At 34.7% G+C, this 27,523-nt stretch overlaps 1 protein-coding gene across 1 annotated transcript in view; it reads right to left on the reverse strand.

The window, feature by feature from the left end:
- Nucleotides 1-27,523, reverse strand: part of CEP290 (centrosomal protein 290) — a 99,797-nt gene that overhangs the window by 28,533 nt on the left and 43,741 nt on the right. The window contains exons 24-41 of the mRNA XM_049783141.1: nt 27,201-27,303; nt 26,880-27,110; nt 24,070-24,243; nt 22,226-22,337; nt 19,376-19,581; nt 17,812-17,963; nt 15,173-15,284; nt 13,357-13,812; nt 12,044-12,208; nt 11,051-11,158; nt 10,717-10,851; nt 9,166-9,432; nt 8,218-8,325; nt 7,037-7,236; nt 5,071-5,284; nt 3,778-3,915; nt 1,014-1,235; nt 580-702 (exon numbers count right to left, since the gene is read on the reverse strand). Coding sequence (XP_049639098.1) covers nt 580-702; nt 1,014-1,235; nt 3,778-3,915; nt 5,071-5,284; nt 7,037-7,236; nt 8,218-8,325; nt 9,166-9,432; nt 10,717-10,851; nt 11,051-11,158; nt 12,044-12,208; nt 13,357-13,812; nt 15,173-15,284; nt 17,812-17,963; nt 19,376-19,581; nt 22,226-22,337; nt 24,070-24,243; nt 26,880-27,110; nt 27,201-27,303 — 3,226 coding nt within the window. The remainder of the gene's footprint in view (nt 1-579; nt 703-1,013; nt 1,236-3,777; nt 3,916-5,070; nt 5,285-7,036; nt 7,237-8,217; nt 8,326-9,165; nt 9,433-10,716; nt 10,852-11,050; nt 11,159-12,043; nt 12,209-13,356; nt 13,813-15,172; nt 15,285-17,811; nt 17,964-19,375; nt 19,582-22,225; nt 22,338-24,069; nt 24,244-26,879; nt 27,111-27,200; nt 27,304-27,523) is intronic.

Consider the following 27,523-nt stretch of genomic DNA (forward strand, 5'->3'; position numbering starts at 1 on the left):
CTTACCGCTTGAGCCATTGCTCCGGCCCCATAAAATTTTATTTTTTTATTTTATTTCATATTTTTTGGTTTTGGGGCTACACCCAGTGGTGCTTAGGTGTATTCTTGTTTCTGTGCTCAGTTATCACTCCTGGCAGGCACAGATACCATATGGAATGCTGGGAATCGAACCTGGATTGTCTCACATTGGCTGTGTGCAAAGGAAATGCCCTACCCATTGTGCTATTATTCTGGCATGGCTTACAAAATTTTAAAATATTAAACATCTAAGATGGGGTACAGCAGGCAGGACGTTTGCCTTGCATGTGGCCGACCCAAGTTCGATCCCCGTCATTCCATATGGTCCACTGAGCCTGCCAGAAATAATTTCTGAATGCAGAATCAGGAGTCACTCCTGAGCACCGCTGGTTGTGGCCCCTTCATAAAAAACCCAAAACACCAAAAAACATCTAAGATATCTTTGCACTATCATGTCACTACTTATAATATGTATAGAGCCCTTTACCAGAATATTAAAGGTTCAATATTTACAAGTTTATCCCTTACTTAAATATATTAATCAGTGTATTTCTTCACATACCTTTTCTTTCACAGACTTTACTTCTACCTCATCTACTTTTCTTTCCAGTTGGCTTTCTAGCTTTTTAATTTTCTTTTGGAGTTCTTCAATTAAGCTCTGCTTGTTATCAATCAGGGGTTTGCTCTGAAAAATAAGACATGATTTTACAATCAAAATAGATAAAACAAAATAAACATGTATGTATTCCAGTTATAGAAACTTCCTAAACTATAGCTAACTATACTTCTAAATTATCCTCTTGCTATGGTAACATCTTTTATATTTCAATAAATAAAATTTTAGAACAAAACATAAATATACTTCACAGAAGAAATCAGCTACATTAGTCAAAATGACCTGGAAACTGGTCTTAGTAAATATATATAAAATTGAATCGTCTTTATATAAATCATCATCTTTATCAAAGACATTATCACAATCAAATATCAAGTTACCTGTAATCCATTAGTTAGTCTTTTAATTTGCCTTTTTAAGTCATCATTCTCTTGATCAACTTCATCTTTTTCTTTCAGCACTTTATTATACGCTTTTTGTTTTTTTTGCAGTTCGCTGGTTAAGTCATTCAAATTATCCGTAAGTAAGTTTACTTTATTCTTACTTGTTTTAAGAGCTTCTTTCAATTTTGAAATATTTTCACTTAAATCTTCAATTTGTAACTATAATAAAAAAGATGCATTACTATAGCTAATTACTAATTAATTACTAATTACCAGTTACCAAAAATAACAGCAAATAAACCGTGAAGAGTTATTTAAAAGTTTTCATCCAAGATTTAAATACAAAAGGGAAAAATAGGTACAAGCTTCTTATATTTTTCTATTCTGCTTTTAAATACAATAAGTCTACCATGTAGAAAATAAAACAGAACATTAGAAAAACAGCCTAAAACAAATCAGTTTCAATAAATGCCCAGGAACAAAATGTTATCAAAGAAACAGATGTTTCATTATTGTTGCACTTATTAAATAAACAAATAATATCAGTGTACAATGACAATGTTTTAGACATTACTGAAGAACAAGAGTAGTATAAAAAATTCTTGGACTTGGGGCTGGTGAGGTGGCGCTAGAGGTAAGGTGTCTGCCTTGCAAGTGCTAGCCAAGGAAGGACCGCTGTTCAATCCCCCAGTGTCCCATATGGTCCCCCCAAGCCATGGGCAATTTCTGAGCGCTTAGCAAGAAGTAACCCTGAGCATCAAATGGGTGTGGCCGAAAAAAAGCAAAAAAACAAAAAAAAAATTCTTGGAGTTCAAATATCTTTTTTTTTTAACTTCTATCTGATTTTATTACTCTTTTATGTTTTTGTTTTGTTTTGTTTTGTTTTTTGGGTCAAACCCTGTGGCACTTAGGGGTTGCTTCTGCCTCTGCGCTCAGAAATCACTCCTGGCAGGCTCAGGGGACTATATGGAATGCCAGGATTCAAACCTCCCTCCGTCCTGAGTTGGCTGCGTGCAAGGCAAACGCCCTACCGCTGTGCTATCTCTCCAGCCCCTTATGTGTTCTCTTATGAAATTTTTAAAGTATATTTAAATACAGTGATTCACAAAATTGTTCATGATACAGCTGTTTCAGGCATTCAATCTTCTAACACCAACCCCATCACTAGTATGACCTTCCTTCCACCAATGTCCTAGTTCCCCATACTGCCTGCCCCTTTGGTAGTCATAAAATAAGTTACAACAAAATGATTACTGGAATTATAAAATAAAAAGTATTCAAAAAAACAGTGGAAACTGTCATATTTTATAATAAAGACTTCAAATATTTTGTAGTCTACATTGTAAGACTAGCCTATATATTCACATACTACTCAGTGTATATAGTTCACCAGATAAAAATTCCCACATTGTCTTACACAATTAGTGTAAGATAAAAGTAGTGTAGTGATAAAAATTTGGCACACATATAGGACAGTGGGGCAGGCTCTTTCCTTGCACATAGCTGACCTGGGCTAGGTCCCTGGCACCACATATGATCCCCAATACCAAGTAAAGAGCTAGAAATAAGCTTTGAGTACCTGTGGGTGTGGCTCAAAATAACACACACACAACCACATGATTACTGACAATTTGAATTCTGTTGAATTTTACAGATGAGTGTCACTAATAATACTACTATGAAATATGTATTATAATAAATTATAAAGAAAATAGAAAACAAACTATCCCAGAGAAATTAGGAAAGTATGAGAAAAGGTATTGATAAATGCAAAAAACTCAGAGAAGATACTTTAGACACATTGAAAAAAATATCTAGTTTCTATATTGACTTACTTAATGGATCTTTACTTTTATTACATTTCCAGGGCTAAAGAGATGCCATCTGTTTTGCCACACCAGCCTATCCGCCAGCGTCCTATATGGTCCCCCACACCAGGAGCAATTTCTGAGGGCATAGCCAGGAGTAACCCCTGATCATAAACAGGAGTGGCTCAAAAAACAAAAACAAACAAACAAAAAAAGTATTATGGGGCCGAAGTGGTGGCACTAGAGGTAAGGCGTCTGCCTTGCAAGCACTAGCCTAGGACGAACCGTGGTTCGATCCCCCAGCGTCTCATATGGTCCCCCACGCCAGGAGCAATTTCTGAGGGCATAGCCAGGAGTAACCCCTGAGCATCAACAGGAGTGGCTCAAAAAACAAAAACAAACAAACAAAAAAGTATTATGGGGCCGAAGTGGTGGCACTAGAGGTAAGGTGTCTGCCTTGCAAGCGCTAGCCTAGGACGAACCGTGGTTCGATCCCCCAGCGTCCCATATGGTCCCCACAAGCCAGGAGTGATTTCTGAGGTACTTGTTTTGCATATGGACACCCTGAATTTGTTCTCTGACACCATATATGGTCTCCTGGGCCCACTCTAAGAACAGAGTCAAGAGTAAGTTCTAAATACAGCTGGGTGTGGCCCTCTAAGACAAAAATACACAGATACCTTATTTATCAAATTTAAGGTAAAAATATTAAAATAAATTGTTAATTAAATATAATTTAATAAAAGCAAAGTTACAATGGTATCTCCGGTGTTAACCCTCCAAGATATTAATCAGTACATATGTATAGCAAAGATGCTTATTGTTATAAAAATTTTATGTGTATCTAGCCCCACAAATATGAGAATAAAACACTTATTCTTTATCAAAATTACTATATATTAATCAATAATCCTTTGGGAATCCATCACATGAACGCATGTGTTAGTTCTCACCGTCAACTCTCTAGTCTGTCGATCAACAATCTGTTGGACATTGAGATTTGCTTCCTTCTGAGAAGTAACAGAAATAATTCGCTCCTCAGCTGCTGCTGTCATTTCTGCCCGGAGTTCTAGAAGTGCTCGACTAAGTGCCTAAACATTTAAATGCACACATTTTATTTTAAAAATTGGTATTTTGTTTGAAGATAATACAATGTCAAAAAATCTTGTATTAGGGTGGAGCGATAGTACCATGGGCAAGGTACTAGCTTTCTATACAGCCCCCATACTCAATCCTCTGCATCCCATTTGATCCCAGAAGCACAGGCAGGATTAACTCCTAAGAACTGTCAGGTGTGACCACAAAATGAAAAAAAAATAAATAAAAGAAAGGCTTTATGACATGTCAACTGGTTTCCTAAAATGTCAGGAGTTTAATCAAACATAATTCACACTCTTATTAATCTAAATTTTTAAGTGAATTTTTCTTTCATAACTGCACTTAGTTCCTTCCAAACTAAGTGTTGGAATGCAAAATCTTGATGATAATTACTTTAAGAACACAGGAATAAATAAAATAATTTATGTTAAAGATTAAGTAGGTATGTTTTGTTTTCAAATACTCAAATTCAAGTATTTTTCACAAAACATATTTCATGAGAAATTAAATTGATAAGGAGAGTTCGAAGATCCAAAATGCTTAAAATATGCCCAAAAATGTCATGAGCTGGCATAGAAAAACATCTTCTAGAGTAACTGAGTTTATCAAATATGAGGTAACTGAAAGAAAAACAAGTACATCAGATAATAAATTGACAAACTCCTTCCTCTAGTAATATCCTATTGGTTAGAGAGACAGTTTAATAAATAGGGTATTTGCCTTGCAAGTGGATGGCCTGGTATAATCCCTAGTATCTCATGAGAGCCCTAAGGTCAAAGCAGAGCTAGGAGTAATATCAAACCAACTGGTTTGGTCATAAAACACAAAACCAAACAGATCCTGGTAAACTCAATTTTTAATCTTTCCTTATTATTATTATTGTTTTGTTATTATATTTTGTATTATTGTTAATAATGCCGTAATCCTTGCTAGCTTAATCTCCAAAACTGTTGAGAATGGTAAATTTTCAAATTGTCCAATAATAGCCTTGGTAATATAAAATCCCAGAGAACTAAAGTTTACCCTATTTTACTCAGATAACCCATAAATCATATTGATGCCACTATAAAAGATAAAAAGATAAGTTGCAGGTAATTAATGTGCAACATGCTTTTCCTAAATGTTGATGATATTATTCTATTACTTACTTTCTGTTGTTTCTCTTTCAAGGCTAACTGACTCTTTAGCCGATCTACCAGATTTCTCATAGTAGTTGTTGGAGATCTTGAATTTGCTTCTTTTTGAGCTTGAAGTTCAGATTTTAAATTTTGTGATTCCTTTTGTGATTGAGCCAGAAGACACTTTAAATCTTCTATTTCTGCCTTCACTTTTCGGACTTCATCACTATGGCTTTCTTGGAGCCTAATATATATGCAAATTATATATATTTATACATCTATAAGTCAGATGTAATACCTAATATATAAATGTTCTTACATATATAAGTATCTTCACAATTTAAGTTTACATTTAATCTAAAAAAGTTAACTTTTTTATTTATTATCAAGAAAACTTATCAAATTATCAATGAAAACTAGACTTTTCCCTATAATTTTATAGCATTAGACTAGCAACACTGAAAATTAACAAAATACCACTTTAAAAATTATAGCTTTGAGCCAGAGCAATAGTACAGCGGACAGGGTGTTTACCTTGTAAGCTGTTGACCTGTTCAATTCCCCACACCCAATATGGTCCCCAGAGCGCACCAGTAGGAATCTTTGCATGCAAAGTCAGCAGTGAGGCCTTAGCACTGCTGGCTATGGCCCAAAAGAAACAAAAATACTTAAAATTACTGTTCTTGTAAGATTTAAATATTTCCTCTTTATCAGGATTTCTCTAACCATACTTTTTTTCTTTTTTTAACCCCACACAAGGCGGTGCTCAGGGGTTACTTCTGACTGCTCTCAGAAATGGTTTCTGGCAAGCTCGGGGATCATATGGATGCCGGAAATGGAACCCAGGTCTGTCCTGGGTCAGCCATGTGCAAGGTAAGGCAAAGGTCCTACCGCTGTGCTATCTCTCTGGCCCCATACTTTTTTCTTTAACTAGGAAATCGTTTGCTTTGAGGGTGAGGAATAAAATCCCTGTCCTGTTCAATATATGATGTTAAGCAACATCCATGCCTTGCCTGTAAGATGCTAGTAGGACCACCTTGTGATACTCAAGATTCTCTCTGAAGAGAGAGGATGACAAATGGGAAGAAACTGTAACCTGAATATATCCTATTTAAGATGGTCAGGAATATGCCAGATACTCCACAATGATCCAAAGAGAATGGAGGGAGTAGAGTGATCAATCGTCTATATTTGTGTTAACAAAACTGCTGCCTTTATATATCTTAATTTTTTGAACGTTTGTTATATAAAAAAGTACTTTCTTTGTAAATAAAATCTCTATCATTAAACATCTCCAATAATTAACAAATATCTCCAGAGGAAGGGAGAACAAAAGTACCTTAATTAAGACCTATTTCTCTGGTGATAGAAGTGGGTAGGACATGTGCAGGTAGCTGACTTGGGTTCAATTCCCAGGTTCAATCCTGAGTACCCCATTTGGTCCATAGAGTGATTATAGAGTGTCGAGCCAGGAGGAAGCCTTGAACACTACTGAGTGTATTATGTCCCTCCAAAAAGAACTACTGTGTCAACAAATTGCAAAGACAAACCAGAAACTTTCAAGGAAGTCACATTTCCAAAGACACTAGTGCTATCTGCACTTACTATTTATGTCTTTGGAAATAAATAATACCAACTAATTTAGTTAATAGTCTTAGTTTTCACTCATTCAGCAGTAGATCTTATGAAATGAACTATTTATAGTCCATGGTCCATACAGACACTGCATTAATAAAATGATCACTGTAAAGATTCAAATTATTTAATTATTAACTTACCAGTTAAAGGAAGATGTTAAATTACAAATAATTACAAAAACTTGCTGCTTATAGCATAAAAAATATGAGAATAATTATACCATACTCAGTCTTAAGGATAAGGCAATATAATGTATGTTGTTAATAGAACAGTGCATGGCACAAACCATGATTATGTTTGCTTTCACCAAATCACTGATAACATTTGCCCATTTTTATTATATATTACTAAGACTTACCGCAACTTAACATTTTCAAATTCTTTGACTTTTAACTCAGTGACTTCTTTTTGTTTCTCTAACTCTTGGGATACTTTTTTAAGTTTCATCAAAAGTGAGGAAAGAGAATCATCTTGTTCTGCTACTGTCTTTTCCATCTCAGCCAGACGAATAAAATGCTTATTGGTAGGAACTGGTGTAGGAGACTGTTTTAATAAATCCTAAAAAATGAATATTTTATCTATGATACATAGACATAACTGATACATATAATCTGATTCTTCAAATATTAAAAATACTCATCTAAAATTTAATAATAAGTATGCAATGAAGATTTGAGACAGTAAGTAGAAATTATAGTACTTCTAGTCCTAGTGTCTAGCAGTTTCTACATATTGTGAAGGAAAATTAAGTGTTCACTGTACTAAAGAAGTAGAGCTTGAGGGCATTACCATATTAAATGACAGAATGAAAAACATGTCAATTTTATAAATGCTACCGCCATGATCAAAAGAGGTGAAGTACACTGAATTAACAACAGAAAAAGCATTGTAACATGTATAAATAAAGACAAATCAGGTCATGGAAGGGTTTGAATATTTGGCTAAAGAGAAACAAGATTTTGCAGGTAGCAGGGAGCTACTAAAGTTGTGCATCTAGCAGAGGTCCTCAAACTTTTTAAACAGGGGGCCAGTTCACTGTCCTTCAGACTGTTGGAGGGCCAGATTATAGTAAAAACAAAAATTATGAACAAATTTCTATGCACACAGCATATAACTTATTTAGAAGTGAAGAAACAGGGCCCGGAGAGATAGCACAGTGGCGTTTGCCTTGCAAGCAGCCGATCCAGAACCAAAGGTGGTTGGTTCGAATCCCGGTGTCCCATATGGTCCCCTGTGCCTGCCAGGAGCTATTTCTGAGCAGACAGCCAGGAGTAACCCCTGAGCACCGCCGGGTGTGACCCAAAAACCAAAAAAAAAAAAGAAGTGAAGAAACAAAATGGGAATAAATACAATATGTGGCCACAGGCCATAGTTTGAAGACCCCTGATCTAGAGAGACAAAGTATTAGTGTTTATCAGAGGTTGTTTGGAAACAAAATCAGGGTGCCTTTAAGGATGGAAAAAAAGGAAAGAAACTAACTTTTCAAATATATAGTTGCAAATATCACTACAGAGTAAAACACGATTCTTAAAATCTTACCCACGTGGTTTGTTTGAATTTATTGAGTGAACTATCAGCCTGTAGTTCTAATTTGTGATGAAGAATATGAAGGTCTTCCTCGTGCTTCTTAACAATTTCTCTTTGCTCCTATGTTTCAACAAATCAAAAGTGTGCATTAAGTTGACTTAGATGAATTCACATGCTAAAAGCTCTTACATATTTTTCTTAGCTTTGTCTTCTAAAATCACTCTAAAAGTAGGGAAGGAACAATTTCTGCAGACAACATTCATACTAAAATACATTGTCCTTATCACAGGTCATGCCAACAAGTCCAGTCTTCAATCATAATTTATATCAGAATAGAATGTATCTTTCATATTTTAAACTGTTTCTTTAGTGGGGGGGGGTGTGGCCACACCTGGCAGCACTCAAGGACTACTCCTGCTCTGCACTAAGAAGTTACTCCTGACAGAGTCGAGGGACCAGATGGGGTGCTGGGAATCAAACCTGGGTCAGTTACCGGCAAGGAAAATGCACTACCAGTTATACTATCACTCAAGCCCCTAAACTGTGAAAAAAGATCTGATGGTAAAATTTTCCCCTCCAAAGTTTTAGAAACTCTTATTTCTATTGAACACCAGTATGATGAACTTCACACTAATATTCTGCTTCAAAATTAGCCTATCAACTTATTGAGAACTTTAAAAAAATCATTGATAACTTCAAAATTAGCCTATCAACTTATTGATAACTTTAAAAATGATAACTTTAAAAATCAGGCATTTTCACCATGACACCTATATCTTCCGTAGTCCCTGTTTTACTAACAGACCTGTAGCCAATCATGTGAAAGTAATAATTCCTAAATAGTATCATTTGAATGTGAAATGAACTACACCTATAGGGGAAAACAGCATTAGGCATTAGGCTACAACAACCACAGGGTAATAAGGCAATAAACAAAAGAGCATCAATGCAATGAAATACCTCTCTGGCCTTTTCAAGGAGATGCTGATTCTTCTTTATTACTTCTTCCTTCTGATTTAACCTGGCTTGCATATTTGCAATGATCTGCTGCAAAACTTTCAATGTATGATGGGATTTCGGCTCCACTTCTTTCCTGTCTAGCTCAGCTATAAGCTTTTCATGTTCAGTGGTGACAGGCAATCGAAGCCTTAGTTCATTGATAACCTTGTCTCTTGACAAAATATTCTGCTCTGCTAACTTTAAAGCAGATTCTTTTTCTTTTAGCTTCTGCAATGATCAAAGAACCAAAAAATGGTTCAGTATTTTGTAGTTTAAAAAATTCTTCATCTGGATTTTAGTTAAATCAATTACAAGCAAAATCTAGACTTTTACTTTCTTTTTTCACATCACTTTAAATAATACAATCTTGAAATGATTAAGTTAATTTATATCTCCATAATAATTATCTACATGGCTATATAACTTATAAGATGAGATGAGAAAATATAATTACAGTTCTTTTAAATATCTTTTAGCTTTAGAAAGAGAAATGAATGGTGTGCTAGATCTAGAAAGGCAATGTAATAAATCATTTTATTTCAGCCTATTGACAACTGCAACACTAAAAGAGTAATCCATAAAAATTAGCTAAAAGTATAAAAACTGAAAATTAAGTGGTCAAATCAAAGACTACTAAATTGAAAATTATGCTGCTTACTAATAAAAAATAAAAAAGCTTTACAATTCACTAACATTAGCAGATATTTTAAAACAAGCAATTCAATGGCATTACATGTAAAGAGCAATTCTTACAATAACTGCAAAAACCTTTTCTCAGTTGTACATTTTTAATAGTAAAATTAAAAATGCAAATTATGGTTTAAAGTAGTAATATTGTCTAAATATATAATTAAATGAAAATATAAACAGTTTATATTTTACAAACAACTTAATATAGTATTGAACTTCATCATTCAAATTTAAGACCTAGATCAAATAAAGTAATCTCTACCTTACCTTTAAACCTTTTAACCAAGCACAAAAATGAAAAGAAAAAGGATTTGTAGGCTACCAACCATGTACTTGGAAAGAAAACATAGGAAAACTAAAAGAAAACTCAGATGTCCTCTTGGATCTTGCATCAGGAGACCAGAGTTTAATCGCCAATACCAGATAGTTCCCTGAGTACCACTGAGAATGATCACTGAGCACTACTGGGTGTGGCAAAAAAGAAACATAAAGGAAAATAAAAAAATATAAAGGATAAAAATAATACTTGATTACACGATGAGGATAATGTAATAATGCTCAAAAGCTACAATCAATATTTGTCCTTTCCCTTTCATGACTCACTACTACTGAAGTGTGTCTACTGCAAAAGTTACAAGCAGGAATTGAATGAGTAGTGAATTCAAAAAGGCATATGTAATATTTTTTATTGATGGTTAGGAACATTACAGAAGAATACAGGACATTATATATTCATAATCCAATGCACTATTCATTAAAATATTTTAAGTATATGCTCATATCAAATAAGACAACAATCAAACTGCAATTTCTTTTAATTACCTCCTCTAGTGACTTGCAAGCTGCCTGTGTTTCTAAGATTATTCGAATATTCTCCTTTATTTTTCTTAGAGCAATCTCAAGTTGATTTGGAAGGGACAAACTGGGGTCAGGCAGTGATCCTGTAGTCTCTTCAAACTGTTAAATAACATAAAAATTACAAGAAGTTGCAGTATTGGAAAGAAATACTCTTTAGAATAATATGACAGCCCTTATTTAATGAACAAATTTTATACCAAGTTAGTATCAATCAAAGTTACCTCTTTAGAAAACTTTTCCATTGGTGGACATTAGAGACAATACTACAGAAAGCAGAAAATGGGATTAATCTTTATACCTTTTGTGCTGCATTGAGTATTTCATTTTGCTGATGACTGAAAGCATCTAGTTGACGCTCCAGTTCTACTTCTCTTTGATCCCAAGCCATCTGCCTTTCTTCATGAAACTGAAAAAATAAAATATGTGTTAGGACACACAAAGACACATTCACTGGACATGTACCTTATTATAATTCTTATATTTAGAAATGAATTAACAGAGTTGAAGCAATCTGCCTTAGGACAGAGATAGACAAATGTGAAGTGAGAATTTCAGTTCATCTAAGAACCCTTGCCTCTTTCTGTCCCAAAACGTATTTGATGACATTTGATATACCAAAAGTTCTGTTGTAACAAATTCAAACACAGCAGTGACAGAAGCAAATCCTACTAGAATAGAAACCTCTATTCTAGTAATGGGGAATAAGAGTCAATAAGGAATCTAATTTTATAATAGAGTGGTGAGCACTATGGAGAAAAATAAAATTACGTAATCTCTACTTAGGAAATTTTGATGGTAAAATTTACTGCTAAATATTGATATAGGCAATATATCAATTTCACTTATAAGTGAAATAATTTGTGAAATAAATAATAAGTGAAATATTTGAACTATCATCGAAAAGTAGTTAAAACAAAATTATACAGGTATCTGAGTGAGAACAATCTAAACAGGGCACATCAAATTCTAGACATATATTGATTAGTATTCATCATCCTATGAAGTCTAAATAATTTATTCAGCTGCTTTTTAAGAAATATTTCTATAAGTCAAATAACTAATATTAAAAGCAAAATGTATTTACTAACTAAATTTGCTTATATACTGATCTTTTTAAATTCATTATAAGCCAGACATATTTTAATAATACTTCAGAATATAAGAAAACATTTCAACAATGACAAGCACCATACTCAAGTCAAATAAAGTTCTACTCAAGTAGAATATGTGCTCATAAAATGTTCTTATATTTAACATTTTCAAACAGTATCCAATAAATATAAAGAAAAACCTTGTTCTGCTGCACAATTTCTTCTTCCAGATTATTGATCGTATGCTCATATTCAGAAATTATATTATTCAAATATTTTATCTCCTCTTTATCTTTGACTATCTCTCGATTCAATTTCAGCTCTTGAAGATGAAGTTCTTCCATTTTCATATGCCAATTGATTACCTAAAGAGGTATTATAAATGTAAATACTATTAAAAGAATTATTTTTCCACTGATCATAGTGCTTTTAATTGAAAATAATGGACATTCCACAATAAAGTTAAGATTATAAAATAGTCCTAGTCAAGCTAGATGGTGAAACTTGTTTCGAGTTTTCATAGATTTGTCTATGTGGGATTTAACATAAAACAACATTCTAATTATATTTAAATAATAGCACTTTCACTTTTTAAACTAATTTCAGATGTTTATTGGACACTCACTATAATTATATTAATTTATGTCCTTAAATATAAAACTTACTTTTAAAAGGGTGTCTTAAATATTCCTAGTCTAGAAAATAAAACACTTGCAATATAATTAATTTCACTCAGTATTTTTCAACTGTGAGTAAAAACCAAATCATATTAAATGTTAATTTGGGTCTGGAAAGCTAGTACAAGGGCCGAGGCATTTGCTTTATACATGGTGAATGCAGATTTGATCTCTATCACCACACAGATTCCTCCAAGCTACAATAGAAGTGAACACTGAGCAGAGAGGTAGAAATAAGCACCTGAGTACCACCAACAGATGTAATATCACATTCCCCAAAATAATAACAACAATAATTAGTATAGAATTCTGATAATAATTATGAATAAAATTCAATGTGAAACAATCTATAATTAACAAGTATTTAATACATATAAATTTTTCTAGATTAAGGTTATTTGAAATATAAGTATTTCTGTTAAATAATTAAATACTGTATTAAATGTTGAAGAAATAGCCTCTTCAACTAATGGTTCCAGGAAAACTGGGTAACTACATATAAGAAATTAAAGCATGACCTCATACCTTACATGAAGTCTATTAAATGTCTATTTTAAAGTATTTCTATTAAGTAAAAATTTATTTAATAGATACTTCTATTAGATAGAAATATTTAAGTATTTAATAATAATAAAAGTATTACTTCTATTCAGAATTAAGTATTTCCATTAAAATTTCTCAAAAAGTTTCCACAATAGACATTTATACAATATAAGTTAATAAATCATAACTGGATTTTTTTTTGATAAACCAAGCATTTTTCACATAAGCACTGATTAAGAATTTGAAATGATGATGTAACCTTTTGGAAAAGCTGAATTAAAATCAATGTTTACCTTTTGGGCTCCCCTAGCATCCTTTAAAGTACTTATTAACTCTTCTAACCCCTTAAGCTTTAATTCCATCTCCAATGTCTTATTCTCCAGTTTTCTATGCTCCTGTTGAGAATTTTTCATTTCTTGCATTATCTTCAGTTTGTCATTTTGTAACTGGATCATTGTCTTGGAGAACTTCTCCTGCTGTGCCAAGGGTAATGCCCCACTAAACTGTCTTCGGAGAGACTGAATTGTTTGCCGAAGATGTTTCGCTCTATTTCTCCCCTCCAGACGAGCATAATAAAGAGCCTGATCTTTCTCATCAAGTTTCTGCTCTAAACGCAAATTACAGGTCTCCATCTTCTGCAGTTTGGAGGTAACTGACTCCAATTTACTCAGAGCAGTAGCTTCACTAATTTGGAGAGACACAATCTGTTGATGCAACTTGGCAATCAATGCTTTTTCATCTGACTGGGCCTACAAAAAAATAAAATAAAAAAAAATATATATGCATATCTATCTACATATTCAGGTTATATATACATATATACAGATATATATTTGTAATATCTTTCAACTTTTCTCAATAAAAATGTAACATTTAAAAATAATAATTTTACTAAAAATATTAAACCACTTGGTAAAAATGTCCTTTAAAAATCTAATCTTTTTTAGAATAAATTAACAAAGAATTGTAGAAGGAAAAAACCCATCTAGAATCAAATATACTCATCACCTGGGATTGATAAATAGCTGTAGGAATATTACTACTTTAATTTTCCTATGTAAATACCAATACAGATCTACACATATTCCATTCTAGAAAAGATATGCCCCAACCTGGCCATGTAATTCTTTCTCTAGAGAAACCTATGTTCTCTTTTAAGCATGTTATTCCCCTCCCCTCCCTTTTATAAAATTTTAACAAAATATACTAATGGGGGCCATGCGACAGCACAGTGATAGGGTGTTTGCCTTGCAAGTGGCTGATCCAGGACAGATCTTTGTTCGATACTCGGCATTCCATATGGTACCCCAAGCCAGAAGCAATTTCTGAGAGTGCATAGCCAGAAATAACCCCTGAGCGTCACAAGGTGTGCCCCCCCAAAACAAAACAAAACAAAACTAATAGGAAAAATATGAATGTTTTCATTCTGAGAAAATTCTATAATGTCGGAGTATGTGAAAAATTATATATAAATATACAAGAAAAAGGAAAGATTGTACAACAGGTAAGGTACATGTCTGATAGGTGATGTTGATCCCTGGCATTCCACATAATCTCCCATTCATCACACATGGTCTTCCAAGCATTGCCAGTAGTAATTCCTGAGTGCAGAGTCAGGAATAACTCCTGAGTATCACTGAAGGTTGTCCAAAAATATACAACAACAGGGGCCGGAGAGATAGCAGAGTGGTAAGGCATTTGCCTTAGGTGCAGAAAAATGGTGATTCGAATCCCGACATCCCATATGGTTCCCAGAGCCTGCCAGGAGCAATTTCTGAGCACAGAGCCAGGAGTAAACCCTGAGTGCAGCCGGGTGTGACCCAAAAACCAATAAATAAATAAATAAACAAACAACAACAAAGAAGATATAAAAGACTTACTATTTTCTTCTGTATATTAACTTTGATCAATAATCAACACAATTTCATTTGCAGATATTCAAATCCTTTCCTGAATTATGAATATTATTCAAATTAAAGTTTTCTAACCTGGTTACAGTTAAGAACAATACCTGCACTTTATCTTCTCTGGTTATGATTTTAAAAATCATCCCAATACCTATCTGAATTTAAGAAAAGAATGTTTTTGAAGTGCCAGCAATATACATACCTGATAGTCTAACAGCTGCATTCTCACAGACTCTACTTCCTTTTCCCTGGAATGCTGCTGTGCATTTAAAATTTCAACTTGTCTTTTGGCAATGTCAGAAATTTCTTTCAGTCTAGTAAATGATAAAGCATTTAAAAAAATTAAGTGTAAATTTCCACACACTGTAATCCAGCCCCAGGAGAACCAATCTGGAGCAAGGTCACCACAACAATATACCAAGCCAAGCATAAGAGTGAAAAGTGGGGGTTGTAAAGGGGGGGGGGGGGGAGTTTCCAATCTCCTGAACTCACCAACTGACCTCTCAACACAACCAGGAAGAGGAAACTAGTGAGTAACAAAGTATTTATCTCCAGCTAATCCAGCCTGATGGGCCTTTTATTTGTAAAAAAGAGATGGACGCAAGCGGACCTATTGGGGGCTAGGGAATTTCTTTGTTTTGGTAAATTGGATTATATTACGTAATTCTACAACCAGAAGTGACTCCTGAGCATTGACAGGTGTGACCCAAAAACAAAAAACAAAAAGATAGGTGGCTGGGAGCACAATGGTAAATCAGTGAAATGCCTATATCACTACTGTGATAAGATTCTAGAAATTTAAGTAAAATGTCTTTCACTTTGACCTGAAATAATTTTAGTTCAATGTGACAGATAAGTCATATTTCCGCAAGATCTCATTATTACCCAAGTAATAGAATGCATTATCTGTATGATACAAATGCAAAATATTATCTCTCTCTCTCTCTTTCTCTCTCTTTTTTTCTCTCTCTCTCTCTCTCTCTCTACCTACCTACCTACCTACCTACCTACCTACCTACCTACCTACCTACCTACCTACCTACCTACCTACCTATCTATCTATCTATATTGGATTTTAGATCACACCGGTGGTGCTCAGGATTACTCCTGACCTACCTACCTACCTACCTACCTACCTACCTACCTACCTACCTACCTACCTACCTACCTACCTACCTATCTATCTATCTATATTGGATTTTAGATCACACCAGTGGTGCTCAGGATTACTCCTGGCTCTATGCTCAGAAATCACTCCTGGTAGGCTCCGGGGACTATACGGGATGCTGGGAATCAAACCACCATCAGTCCTGGGTTGGCCATGAGCAAGGCAAATGCCCTACCACTATGCTATCTCTCTGGCCCCAAATTATATATTTTTGATACAATATATAAGAACTATTAACTAAATATTAGTTTATTTCAAAAGATAAGGTTTTTGATAGGATAAGAATATTTTAAAAGGGTGGCCTTAATAGTGTAAAAACCTGGGAAGAACTAGCATTCTCAAAAAGAACACCAAGCTTCCAAAATGATAACAAGAGAACTTTAAACATGAGCCAACTTTTTTAATAAAAATTCTGCTTGACATATCAAATCAGGGCTTATCAGATTTTTCTTCCATTACAAAACATTATAATAAAAATGTACAGTCAGTTCTAACTGGAACACATCATTTACCCTGCATAAATTTTGTGTTATTGTAAGAGCTAAGAAAAAGCTAAGTTAGGTATAATAGGTGTGATTTATTAGGACTGACATGCTTTTGACTTGTTTTTGCTTGTTGCAGTCTAGTTGCAGGCTGCAATTATAAAGTACAAAGACTAGGCCTGAAGAGGAAGTTACTCACCCAGGCCTAGTCTCATTATGCTTCCCCTATACCCTAAGACCTATTTGAGATGTGCTGCAGAGTGTGTTATGGATTTTGCTTAGAATTAACTACGCTTTAGCTTCTGTACTTTGCTTGCTTAAGAACTTTAGTTACAGGCTGCAATTATAAGGTAAGACTAGGCCTGAAGAGGCAGTTAATTACTAGAACCAGACATTAGGGGCAGAACATCAGGCGTGCCACGTCCCTTCCCCTAGCCTAGTTGGTCCTCAAGATAGCCATAAAGAGCATTCCAGCACAAGATATCTTAGAAGCCTCCCCCCATTAGCCCTAGTAACTGTGTTACCAAGGAAACAAGGCCCCACCCTGACAGATCAGGACCCTCCCAAGGGCCAATCAATAAGCCTCGCTTTGTTGATTGCATTCTCCGAAGGTGTTTATTTGAGGCGGTGGGCTTTCTCAGACCCATTAATGGACCTTTTTAACAGTATAAGTTAAGAAAAAACTTTTACATGTTAAAAAAGCCACATCCTAGATCTTAAAGACTAATATGAGTTAATATGCTTAAAATGAAAAAGTTCAAAAAATAAAGTTCAATAAGTTCAGTAAGTGAAGAGTGAATCAGAATTTGAAATTTCAATTCTTTTACATCAGTTTCACAGCAATAAACGAGAAATTTAATTATGTAAGGCATTATAATTGGCCACCATTTTCTTTCAAACTATATTACTATGCAAAAATACTGGACTTTATAGACTCCTGATTCCAAGTTTAGTTTTTTGCAATAATATTCCAATAATTTGAAAAATAAAACAGAAAATCTTGAGAAGTGGCTTCCTCTTCAATTAGTATCTGTGCTTGTTAAAAATAAATATTATTATTACTTAACTCAATGCATACCATTATTAACAGACATTTGGCATATTATCCAAATGCCACTGTAGTTAATTTTCATGTACATAAACTAGAATAGACACACCTCATCAAATGCGCCCAAGTTTATAAGCACTTACTTGGACACTTCAACTTTGAGCTCCATTTCACTCTTCTCTAATTCTAGAATCCGCTGTCTATCAGCATCACTCACTGACTTGCTCACACTGTCAGCTAGTTCATCTCTTAACATCTGTTCCACCTTTTGTGCTTCCATATTGATTTTGGTAAGCTAAGAAGAAATTTGTAAAAAAAAAAATATTCAAAATTATCAATTTTGAATTAGTTTTTCCTTTTCATTTAGTTTTCAGGATATAGTCTTCTGAATTTTGCCCTCATTCCAGAAGTGACAGGTGGTAAAGTCCATTAGGAACACCGTCATAAAAACTGATCATAGACCCATCCGACAACTGTCACCAATATTAAGCACCTCAGAACCATTAGAATGTCTGATAGCCTTACATTTGGAAAATGCAATCTATTTAATTTCAATTTTATTAAATTTTATATATCAATGGATCTAAATGAAACAAAATTTCATTGATACACACTTACTGTTCCACTTTCAAGAAAAAAACAAATGATAGGACCAGGAGATAGTAGAGTGGGGAAGGAATTTGCCTTCTATGCAGCTAACCCCGGTTCTATTCCCCTAACCCCACATCTCATATGGTTCCCTTAGCCTACTAGGGATGAGTGCAATTCCAGAAGTAACCTCTTAGCACCATTAGGTGTGGTCTCAAAACAATCAAACAAATAAATAAAAAAAGTGCAGGATATGCTTTGAAATAATCATTCTCAAGATAAACATTTTCAGAGTGCTCCATCATAAACTATATTTTACTTATAAGCTAACTTAACAATAGAATAACATCTGGCCTAATAGAAAAACATCCAAAAACTTAGAATATGAAGTCTAAGAGCAGAGATTCCTATTTACTTTGTTTCCTACAGCCCATATAATGTCTGGTATGAAGTAGGCAGCCACGGAAGGCATTTCTATTCCAGAGCAAATGACCTTTTATTTTATTTTAGTTTGGCTTTAGGACCACACGTGGTAGTGCTCAGGGGATATTCCTGGCTTTGTGCTCAGAAATCACTCCTAACTGGCTTGGGAGACCATATGGTATGCCGGGGATGGAAACCAGGTCAGCCACATGCAAGGCAAATACCCTACCCGCTGTGCTATGCTCTGGCCCCAAATGACATTTTTTGTACTTTAAACCTAATCAACATGAGAATGGTAAGAAATAAGAACTAATTCACAGAAGTTAATTTTCTTTTCTTCTTTTTTTTTTTTTTTTTTTTTTTTTTTTTTTGGTTTTTGGGCCACACCTGGAGGTGCTTATGGGTTACTCCTGGCTATATGCTCAGAAATAGCTCCTGGCAGGCACAGGGGACCATATGGGACACCAGGATTTGAACCAACCACCTTAGGTCCTGGATTGGCTGCTTGCAAGGCAAATCCTGCTGTGCTATCTCTCCGGCCCCAATTTTCTTTAAAAATCATTTCAGCTTTTAAAATTTCTTTTATTTACTAGGAAATACAAACAATATTAATACAGTACTTCAGAGACAGAGAAAAACTCGACAGCTACCATGACTAATTCTTTACTTTCTATTATAAATATTGTAAGATCAAACCTCAGCAAATTTGGCTTCCAATTCAAAATTACGTTCTTCCATTTGCTTTAATGAAGTCCTTATGTGTTCATACATTTTTTGAGAATGTTCAGCCCGCTGCCTTTCATTTAGTTCCTTCATTTCCAGCATAGTAATTTTTTTTGAAATAGAAACAATCTCACTGTTGGTTATTGATTTCTTTGCCTTATCCATATTAGATTCATCTCCTATATACAAAAATACTGATGTCAATCTTATGTTATTCTTATCAAAGTTATATCTCATATGTTAAGACACTGTATAGAAGAACTCAGGTCAACCACTTATAAGGCATCTGCCTTCCTCATTGTACTGTAGTGCATTCTGGTCCCATCTTTATATTCATATGCTTGGAGATTACAATAACAAAGTCCATATAGAAAACATGTTGGTCTACTGAATATGTCCATCTAAGTTTGATACATCCTATCTCTATAATTCCTTTCCCATCTCAACTTTCTTTCCTTTTTTTTGGATTTTGGGCCACACCTGGCATTGCTCAGGGGTTACTCCTGGCTGTGCTCAGAAATCGATCCTGGCAGGCATGGGGGACCATATGGAATGCTGGGATTCGAACCACCGTCAGTTCTGGGTTGGCCGCTTGCAAGGCAATCACCCTACCACTGTGCTAACTCTGCTCCCCTGCCCCATCTCAACTTTCCGGAACAAAATATTACTCCTCAGGGCCAGAGCAGTGGCACAAGTGGTAAAGCATTTGCCTTGCATGTGCTAACCAAGGACAGACCATGGTTCGATCCTCCAGCGTCCCATATAGACCCCAAGCCAGGAGCGATTTCTGAGTGCATAGCCAGGAGTAACCTCTGAGTGTGACCAGGTGTGGCCCAAAAACAAACAAACAAAAAAATTAGTCCAATGATAATAGATGTTATTTCCCAGAGGACTGCTGAAATAATATCAAAGATCTTTATGTCACAGAACATTTAAAAAGGATGCCTATATTTTTGTAGATATATAGATTTTGAAGATAAATTGTATAATAAGCAACTGAGTGAAACAAACACTATTTACATGGCTCTAAGAGCTACTTCTTTATGAGTAAGCCATTCCCACTGGTTCCTTGGCAATCAGGCTGTAAGGCCATGTGGTCAAGAATGCGGTACAGTTTTATTTATTTTATTTTATTTCTTTTGTTTTTTGGGTCACACCTGGCAGCACTCAAGTGTTACTCCTGGCTCTATGCTCAGAAATCGCTTCTAGCAGGCTCGGTGGACTATATGGGATGCCGGGATTTGAACTGCCGTCCTTCAGCATGCAAGGCAAACGCCTTACCTCCATGCTATTTCTCTGGCCCCGCATTTTTATTTTTTAATTAATTGATTAATTTTTTGTTTTGGGGCCACACCCAGTAATGCTCAGGGGCTACCTCTGGCTATGTGCTCAGAAATCGCTCCTGCAAGCTTGGAGGACCATATGAAATACTGGGATTCAAACCACTGTCTGTCCAGGGTCGGTTGTGTGCAAGGCAAACACCCTACTGCTATGTAATCACAAGTTATTAAAAAAAATAATCATTTTTATATGAATAAAAGATAAAAATGTTAAGAAAATTTGGCAGTTTTTAGAGTTCAAGGAACTCAATTATATAGAGACTACTTAAACAACCTTTGTATAACTGTCAAAACATCCTATGAGTCTAGTTCTATAGGATTAAACTCCAACTGGAATCAGTTAAACATATTTTTGAAAGCAAATAAATGATTTTAGTTAGCCTGGGTTTTAAAAGGTACTTTACTTTGTCTTGTATGCATTTATTTATTGTTTTATATTGGGGGGGGGGCATACTCAGCAGTGCTCAGAGATTACTCCTGGCCCTGTGCTCAGAAATTGCTCCTGGCAGGCTCGGAGCACCATATGGGATGCCGAGGATTGAACCCAGGTAGGCCATATGTAAGGCAACACCCTATCTACTGTGCTATTGCTCTGGCCCCACTGTATGCATTTTCAAATATACAATTTAAAAAAGCTTTTGTAAGCAGTGATCAAAGAACAAATAGTATCAGATTATTGCAAAAAGTTGAAAGTATTAGTAAACTAGTCTACTTTGATTGTAAAAAGTATTCATACACTCAAAAGCACCATGAAGGGAAGAAAAAAAATATAATATAAATATATGAAGAACATTCAACTTCCACATTTTACTTTATGCTAAGTTCTGATAATGAAGAGAAGCAGCACATCTACCAAAAATAATAAAAAGCCTGGTGTTGCCCCCAAACCAAATTTTTTCCTCCCCTTCCACTCCCCCTCCCTCCTCCCCTTCCCTTCCCCCTCCCTCATCCTCTTCCCCCTCTTCCCCTTCCCTCCTCCTCTTCCCCCCTCCCCGTCCTTCCCCCTCCCCCTCCTCGTCCTCCTCCTCCTTCTTCTTCTTCTTCGGGGTCACACCCCATGGCGCTCAGGGGTTTCTGAGTTCTGCGCTTAGAAATTGCTCCTGGCAGACTCGGAGAACCATATGGGACACCGGGAATCAAACACCCTACCACTGTACTATCACTCTTGCCCCAATTTTTTTCTTTTCATCTGGTATCGAAAAAAATTATTAAAATATATTCCTGGGGTCGGAGTGTTGGCACAAGTGGTAGGACATTTGCCTTGCACACAGCTGACCTAGGACAGACTCAGTGGTTCTATTCCCTGGTGTCCCATATATATATACCAATATAGATGTAGATATATGTATATGTATATATACATATATATTCCCAATTATAACTCCCATATATCATCCCATATATATGTATATATACATATATTATATGTATATTATATCTCATTTATAATATCATTATGCATCATCAGAGTCATAAGACTAACCTATTTTTGCTTCTTGTTCCCAGGCTTGTTCAACAGTATGAAGCTTTTCCTTTGTAATTTCTAGTTCTTTATTTAAAATTTCCATTTGTTCTTTCAGAGATGCATTTTCACACTGAAGAAAAAACACATACACACAGAAGCATCACTGAGAAACATTATCTAGTGGCTCAGAAGAGATATTATCTGAACTTCATATAATATCTCCTAAAACTCACAATCTAGTTTAAGTAGTTTTCCTATTATATTACACATTATATACGTATCTATTTCTGTACATATGTGTATTTATGTATAAGTACATATATGAACATATACAATGATTTAATATGGTCATCAAAATCCTGTGCCTACAAAATATGACCATAGGCTTCTAAATATTAGCTTCTGCCAGTAATTCATTGTGTCTATTTAGACTACTCAGTTTTGCAGCCTTCCCAAATTGGTGCTTGCTTTTTAAATCACAGTTACTGAGTATCCTAAGGCATCATCAATGACAGGCGCTGAATGTCTACACTGGGAAACATAAATCCTGACTTTATCTTACCATTTGAAGTTTGAATATCTGTGTATATGTAGGATTGAGATTTTGAGCAATCAAAAAACTTTATTAAAAATGTAAATAGAAGGGTAAAAAGCCTAGAATGTAGATCCAGCAAAAAGTAAAAGGAAGTTTACCTTGATAAAGGGATCAAAGAACTTAACTGCGTGGAACAGTTCATGTGAGCAGAAACCTAAGATATGAGGAGCACTCAGACTAGAAGAAACTAACTTCGGAGAGAGCTCAAGTACCAAACAGTATACATCTGTTCTACAGAAGGAAGGTTAGGGTGTAAAGAAAATGTGAGCAGTGAGAAAAGTAAGAGTGAACAATAATGCCAGATACAGCTGGAGGCAAGAAAAGATCAGACTATGTCAGGCAAAGCAATATTTGTCAAAGAAAAAAGGACAGGAATTTAGTATGATACCAAAATTTTTAAGGAGTATTAAATAAACATTCTGTCTTCAAATAGGAGAATAAAAGGATAGAGAAGGAAGATATAAGGAAAATCGAAAGCTATCATATTCCATTGGAAAAAATGCTGCCTTGCGTTTCAGAGAACATGTGCAAAAAGAAAATAAATGACTCCTATGAATTTTATTTAAAAAACAGAGTCATTATAAAACTAAATTCACAGCTATCTAGCCCATGGAAGAGAAACTAAGGAGTGAATCATCACACTCAGATGAGGTGTAAGCAAAAGGAAAGGAAATTTATTGATGCTTCCCCATATTTTCATTATAATAGCTTAACACTACACACTCCTTTCTCTTTATAGTGTCCTGTGGAAAAAGATTTGAGTCAGTGGAATCATTCAAGTGAGAATGACCTATAAAACTCAGTTTGTCAAGAGTCTAGTGTCCTAAACTGGGTTATGATGGGATCATATAACCAACTAGGAGGAGTGCAAAACCTAGAGCAAGTGTAAGAGGTTTCTGAAAATGCAACAGCCAAAATGAATTCAAAATCAAGCATGTATAATGAATCTGGTGTGTTTTTGGCTCTGCTGGCCCAGGTTTAATTTTTTGGGCAGAAAGGAATCACATTAGTCAAGGTTAAGCAGCCCTGGTCTGGAGGATATTCTGCATCTATAGGCATAAAAGTGACAAATAACATAAAGTTCAAGATCACACAAATAGGGACTGGAGAGATAGTATTTGGATTAGGCCTGCATATGGCTAAACCTTGTTCAATCCTCAACTACCAAATATGATCCCTTGAGATTTGCCAGAAATCAACCCTGAGCACAGAGCTAGTAATGAGTCCTAATCACCACTGGTATGGTTGAAAGATCACATAAACTTACCTCTACATGTTCTAAGTTACTTGTTCTTTGAACAAGAAAATTATCTTTTTGCAAGATGTCTCTGTATTTAGCAGTCAATTCATTGTATTGTTTATTTGCCAATTCAAGTTCTGACAAAGAGACACTATTATCTATAATTTTCTGGAGAGCAGCAATCTTGAAAACAGCCATTTCCTATGCAGAGAAGGATATACTGAGTTAATTGATAGACAATTTTTCTAATAAATTCATTTTCCAAAAATAACATAACTGAAAGCAAAATAAACTTTAGAATCATTTGAAACAACAAGATTTCTTTTTTCAGGGGTTACTCCTGGCTGTCTGCTCAGAAATAGCTCCTGGCAGGCACGGGGGACCATATGGGATGCCGGGATTCGAACCAACCACCTTTGGTCTTGGATCGGCTGCTTGCAAGGCAAACACCGCTGTGCTATCTCTCCGGGCCCCACAACAAGATTTCTTATGTAAGAAAATAATATTACAATGATTCATCTCCTTGATATAATACTTTATTTAGGAAATTTTCATCATAACCAAATAAATTAAAAGGATTCTATTTAAAAATTATGTTATAGTCTTTAAAAATCAGCTAATTTGAAAAAAGCATAACATAGTACCAAAAAATATATACCACTAGGACTGTATCACTGGATGAATTTCCTAAATTTCATAAAATTAAAATATCTTGTCTCTTGACAACTAAATAAAGTGAGTTTTATCCAAGGTAACCTTTATATCTATTTAGCTATATAGACTAGTTCTGCAATAAGAAAAATATTAATAATATTGCCTCTAATTTTATTTTGACAGATACTATTTTTGACCTAAATAAGTACACACTATTAAGCCTTAGCCTTGTAATTAGATTTCACATTATCTTTGGGGAAGGGGGAGATCGATCTATTTCTCTCCCTTAAAAAAGTCCCCTTTTTGGTTTTTCAATTATTAAAAATATCCAAGGCAAACAGGTTGAAAATTATAGCTTTCCCCCCTTATTTAACTCAATTATAAATTAAACATGCAATAATCAAAAAAAGCATATTCTATAAAATTTAACATAAAAAATCAAGAACGTTTCCTAAGTCTACAAATTTTCTTGTTATATGTGGAATATACTTTCATTTTAATTGGTCCCTTGTTGCAACAAAGTCAGTTTTAAGATCACATTCAAAATATATTTATTAGCATAACCATTTTTCCATTACCAACTTTAACAAAGGATCTCAAAGAATTTAAGTTCATATTAATATTACTTTGAATACTTCTGTATTTATACAATCTTACATGCATCTTGACATATAGACAAGTACATTGCTTAAAATAAATTATATCTCAATAAAATGTTTTAAAGCAAGGTATAGAATAGTACATGTGGCATGCAATTTTTTGTGTTTTGTTGATATTTGCAAAAGACACATAAAAGGCTAATCAGTTTCCTGTTGTGGTAGGGGATAATAGCATGAAAGGTACAGGGACAAAATGTAAGTTTTCTGACTACACACACACACACACACACACACACACACACACACACACACACACACACACACACATACACACACACACACTCCTAGATGCTTTCCCTATCTCATTTTTAGGTCTCTATAAAGCAGTACTCAAGGACTAGGTTGACAGTCCTGATGGTATCCAGCCAACCAGTCCCAAGATCTCCATGCTAGGGACAAGTGATGTGGTACAGGGACAAATTATAAGTTTTCTGACCACACATACACACACACACACACACATCTCATTTTTAGGCCTCTATAAATCAGTACTCAGGGGCTAGGTTGACAGTCCTGATGGTAACCAGCCAACCAGTGCCAACAGCTCCATGCTAAAACCCAATGATGCAGTGTTATCCGGGCCCAATCATGCTCTGGGATACTAGAGCTACTCTGGTGGCAGCTAGGTAGATAGGGCTGCAGAGACCAAATTCTAGTCCTTCTACAGGGGAGGCAAGTGTCCAATTCTGAGCTATCTACCTTTTTGCCACCTGGATTATATTCTTCAACATTTAAATGTTTATATATTGAAATTCAATTACAAATAAAAAAGTAATCCTTAAAATCAAAATGAAAGCAAAACTTTCATATAAAACACAAATATGAAACTACCTATTATCCAACTGTATAGATTTCCTGTTCCAGATGAATATTACCTGACAACAAACATCTTTAGGAAGAGTCTCAATGAAATAAGAAGTACAAAAAAAATTTAAACTATGTTTGGAAGAACTACTGTTGTAAATGTAGTCACTTTCAAATTAATGTATTATCACAATATAAAATAAAATATTTAAATAGAGGGGCTGGAACGATAGCACAGTGGTATGGTGTTTGCCTTGCACAGAGCTGACCCAGGACAGACCTGGGTTCGATCCTCAGTGCCCCATATGGTTCCCCAACCAAGAGCAATTTCTGAGCGCATAACCAGGAGTAACCCCTGAGCGTCATTGGGTGTGGCCCAAACACCACCCCCAAAAGAATATTTTAATAGTCTATTAAAAAAGAAATAAAAATACAAAATCAAAGGGAATAAAAAAATTATTTTACTTGTCCTAGATAATTTGATTCAGAAATAACAATATGAACTCATAATTAAATATATTTTCCTTACCTCTCTATTGAAAGTAACTAATTCAGAAATGAATAATGAGGGGACATGTCTATGATATAAATATTGCTTAGGACAGAGATGAAGCAATTCTAGCAGCAAGTTGACAAATATTAAGTATAAATCCAGATGAAATGGAAATTCACTGAACTTTTAAATTTGAAAATGTTCAATGTTGAAAAAAATCAGATTACCTTAAATCGTTGTAAATGTCCAATTTTTTCACCAACTTCAGCCTCCATTGATATGAGTTCATTTTTCTGCTTCTCATTTTCTTTCCTAAGTTGTCGCTCCATTTCTACTAATGTAGTATATTGTCTTATGAGTGACTTTTCATTCACTTGCAAGACTGTGATTTTTCTACTATTTTCACAAAGTGTCTTTTTCACTTCATCTGAATCCATCTGAAGGGCACTGAGTAAATTCTGCATAAAGATACATTTATGTTGGTAGTTGAACAGAGACATTTTATTTTATAAAATATCCTATACTGGTATTAAATGTAACCTACTTACATTATATTCTTTTACTTTTATAGCATCTTGTTGGATTTGGTCTTCAAGTTTTTTCTTTTCTACTTTTAAACTTTCAGTTTCTGTTTTCCATGTCTCCTTTTCACTTAAAAAAGGAAAAATTAATAACACATTAAACCAACTACGATGTTTGACTAAAGAGAAAACTTCATACTATGAAAATAAAATTGAAGTAATGTGAAATTATAACTATTTAGAGGACAACGCAAAAGGACAGTTTTTCTCATGCAAATGTCACAATATTAACACTTGAAAATAAAACTTGTAAATATGTATTGAAAAGAAATATGAAAAGTCCTCAAAAT

The sequence above is a fragment of the Suncus etruscus genome, chromosome 11 (assembly GCF_024139225.1).
Source record: "Suncus etruscus isolate mSunEtr1 chromosome 11, mSunEtr1.pri.cur, whole genome shotgun sequence".
Classification (NCBI taxonomy): domain Eukaryota; kingdom Metazoa; phylum Chordata; class Mammalia; order Eulipotyphla; family Soricidae; genus Suncus; species Suncus etruscus.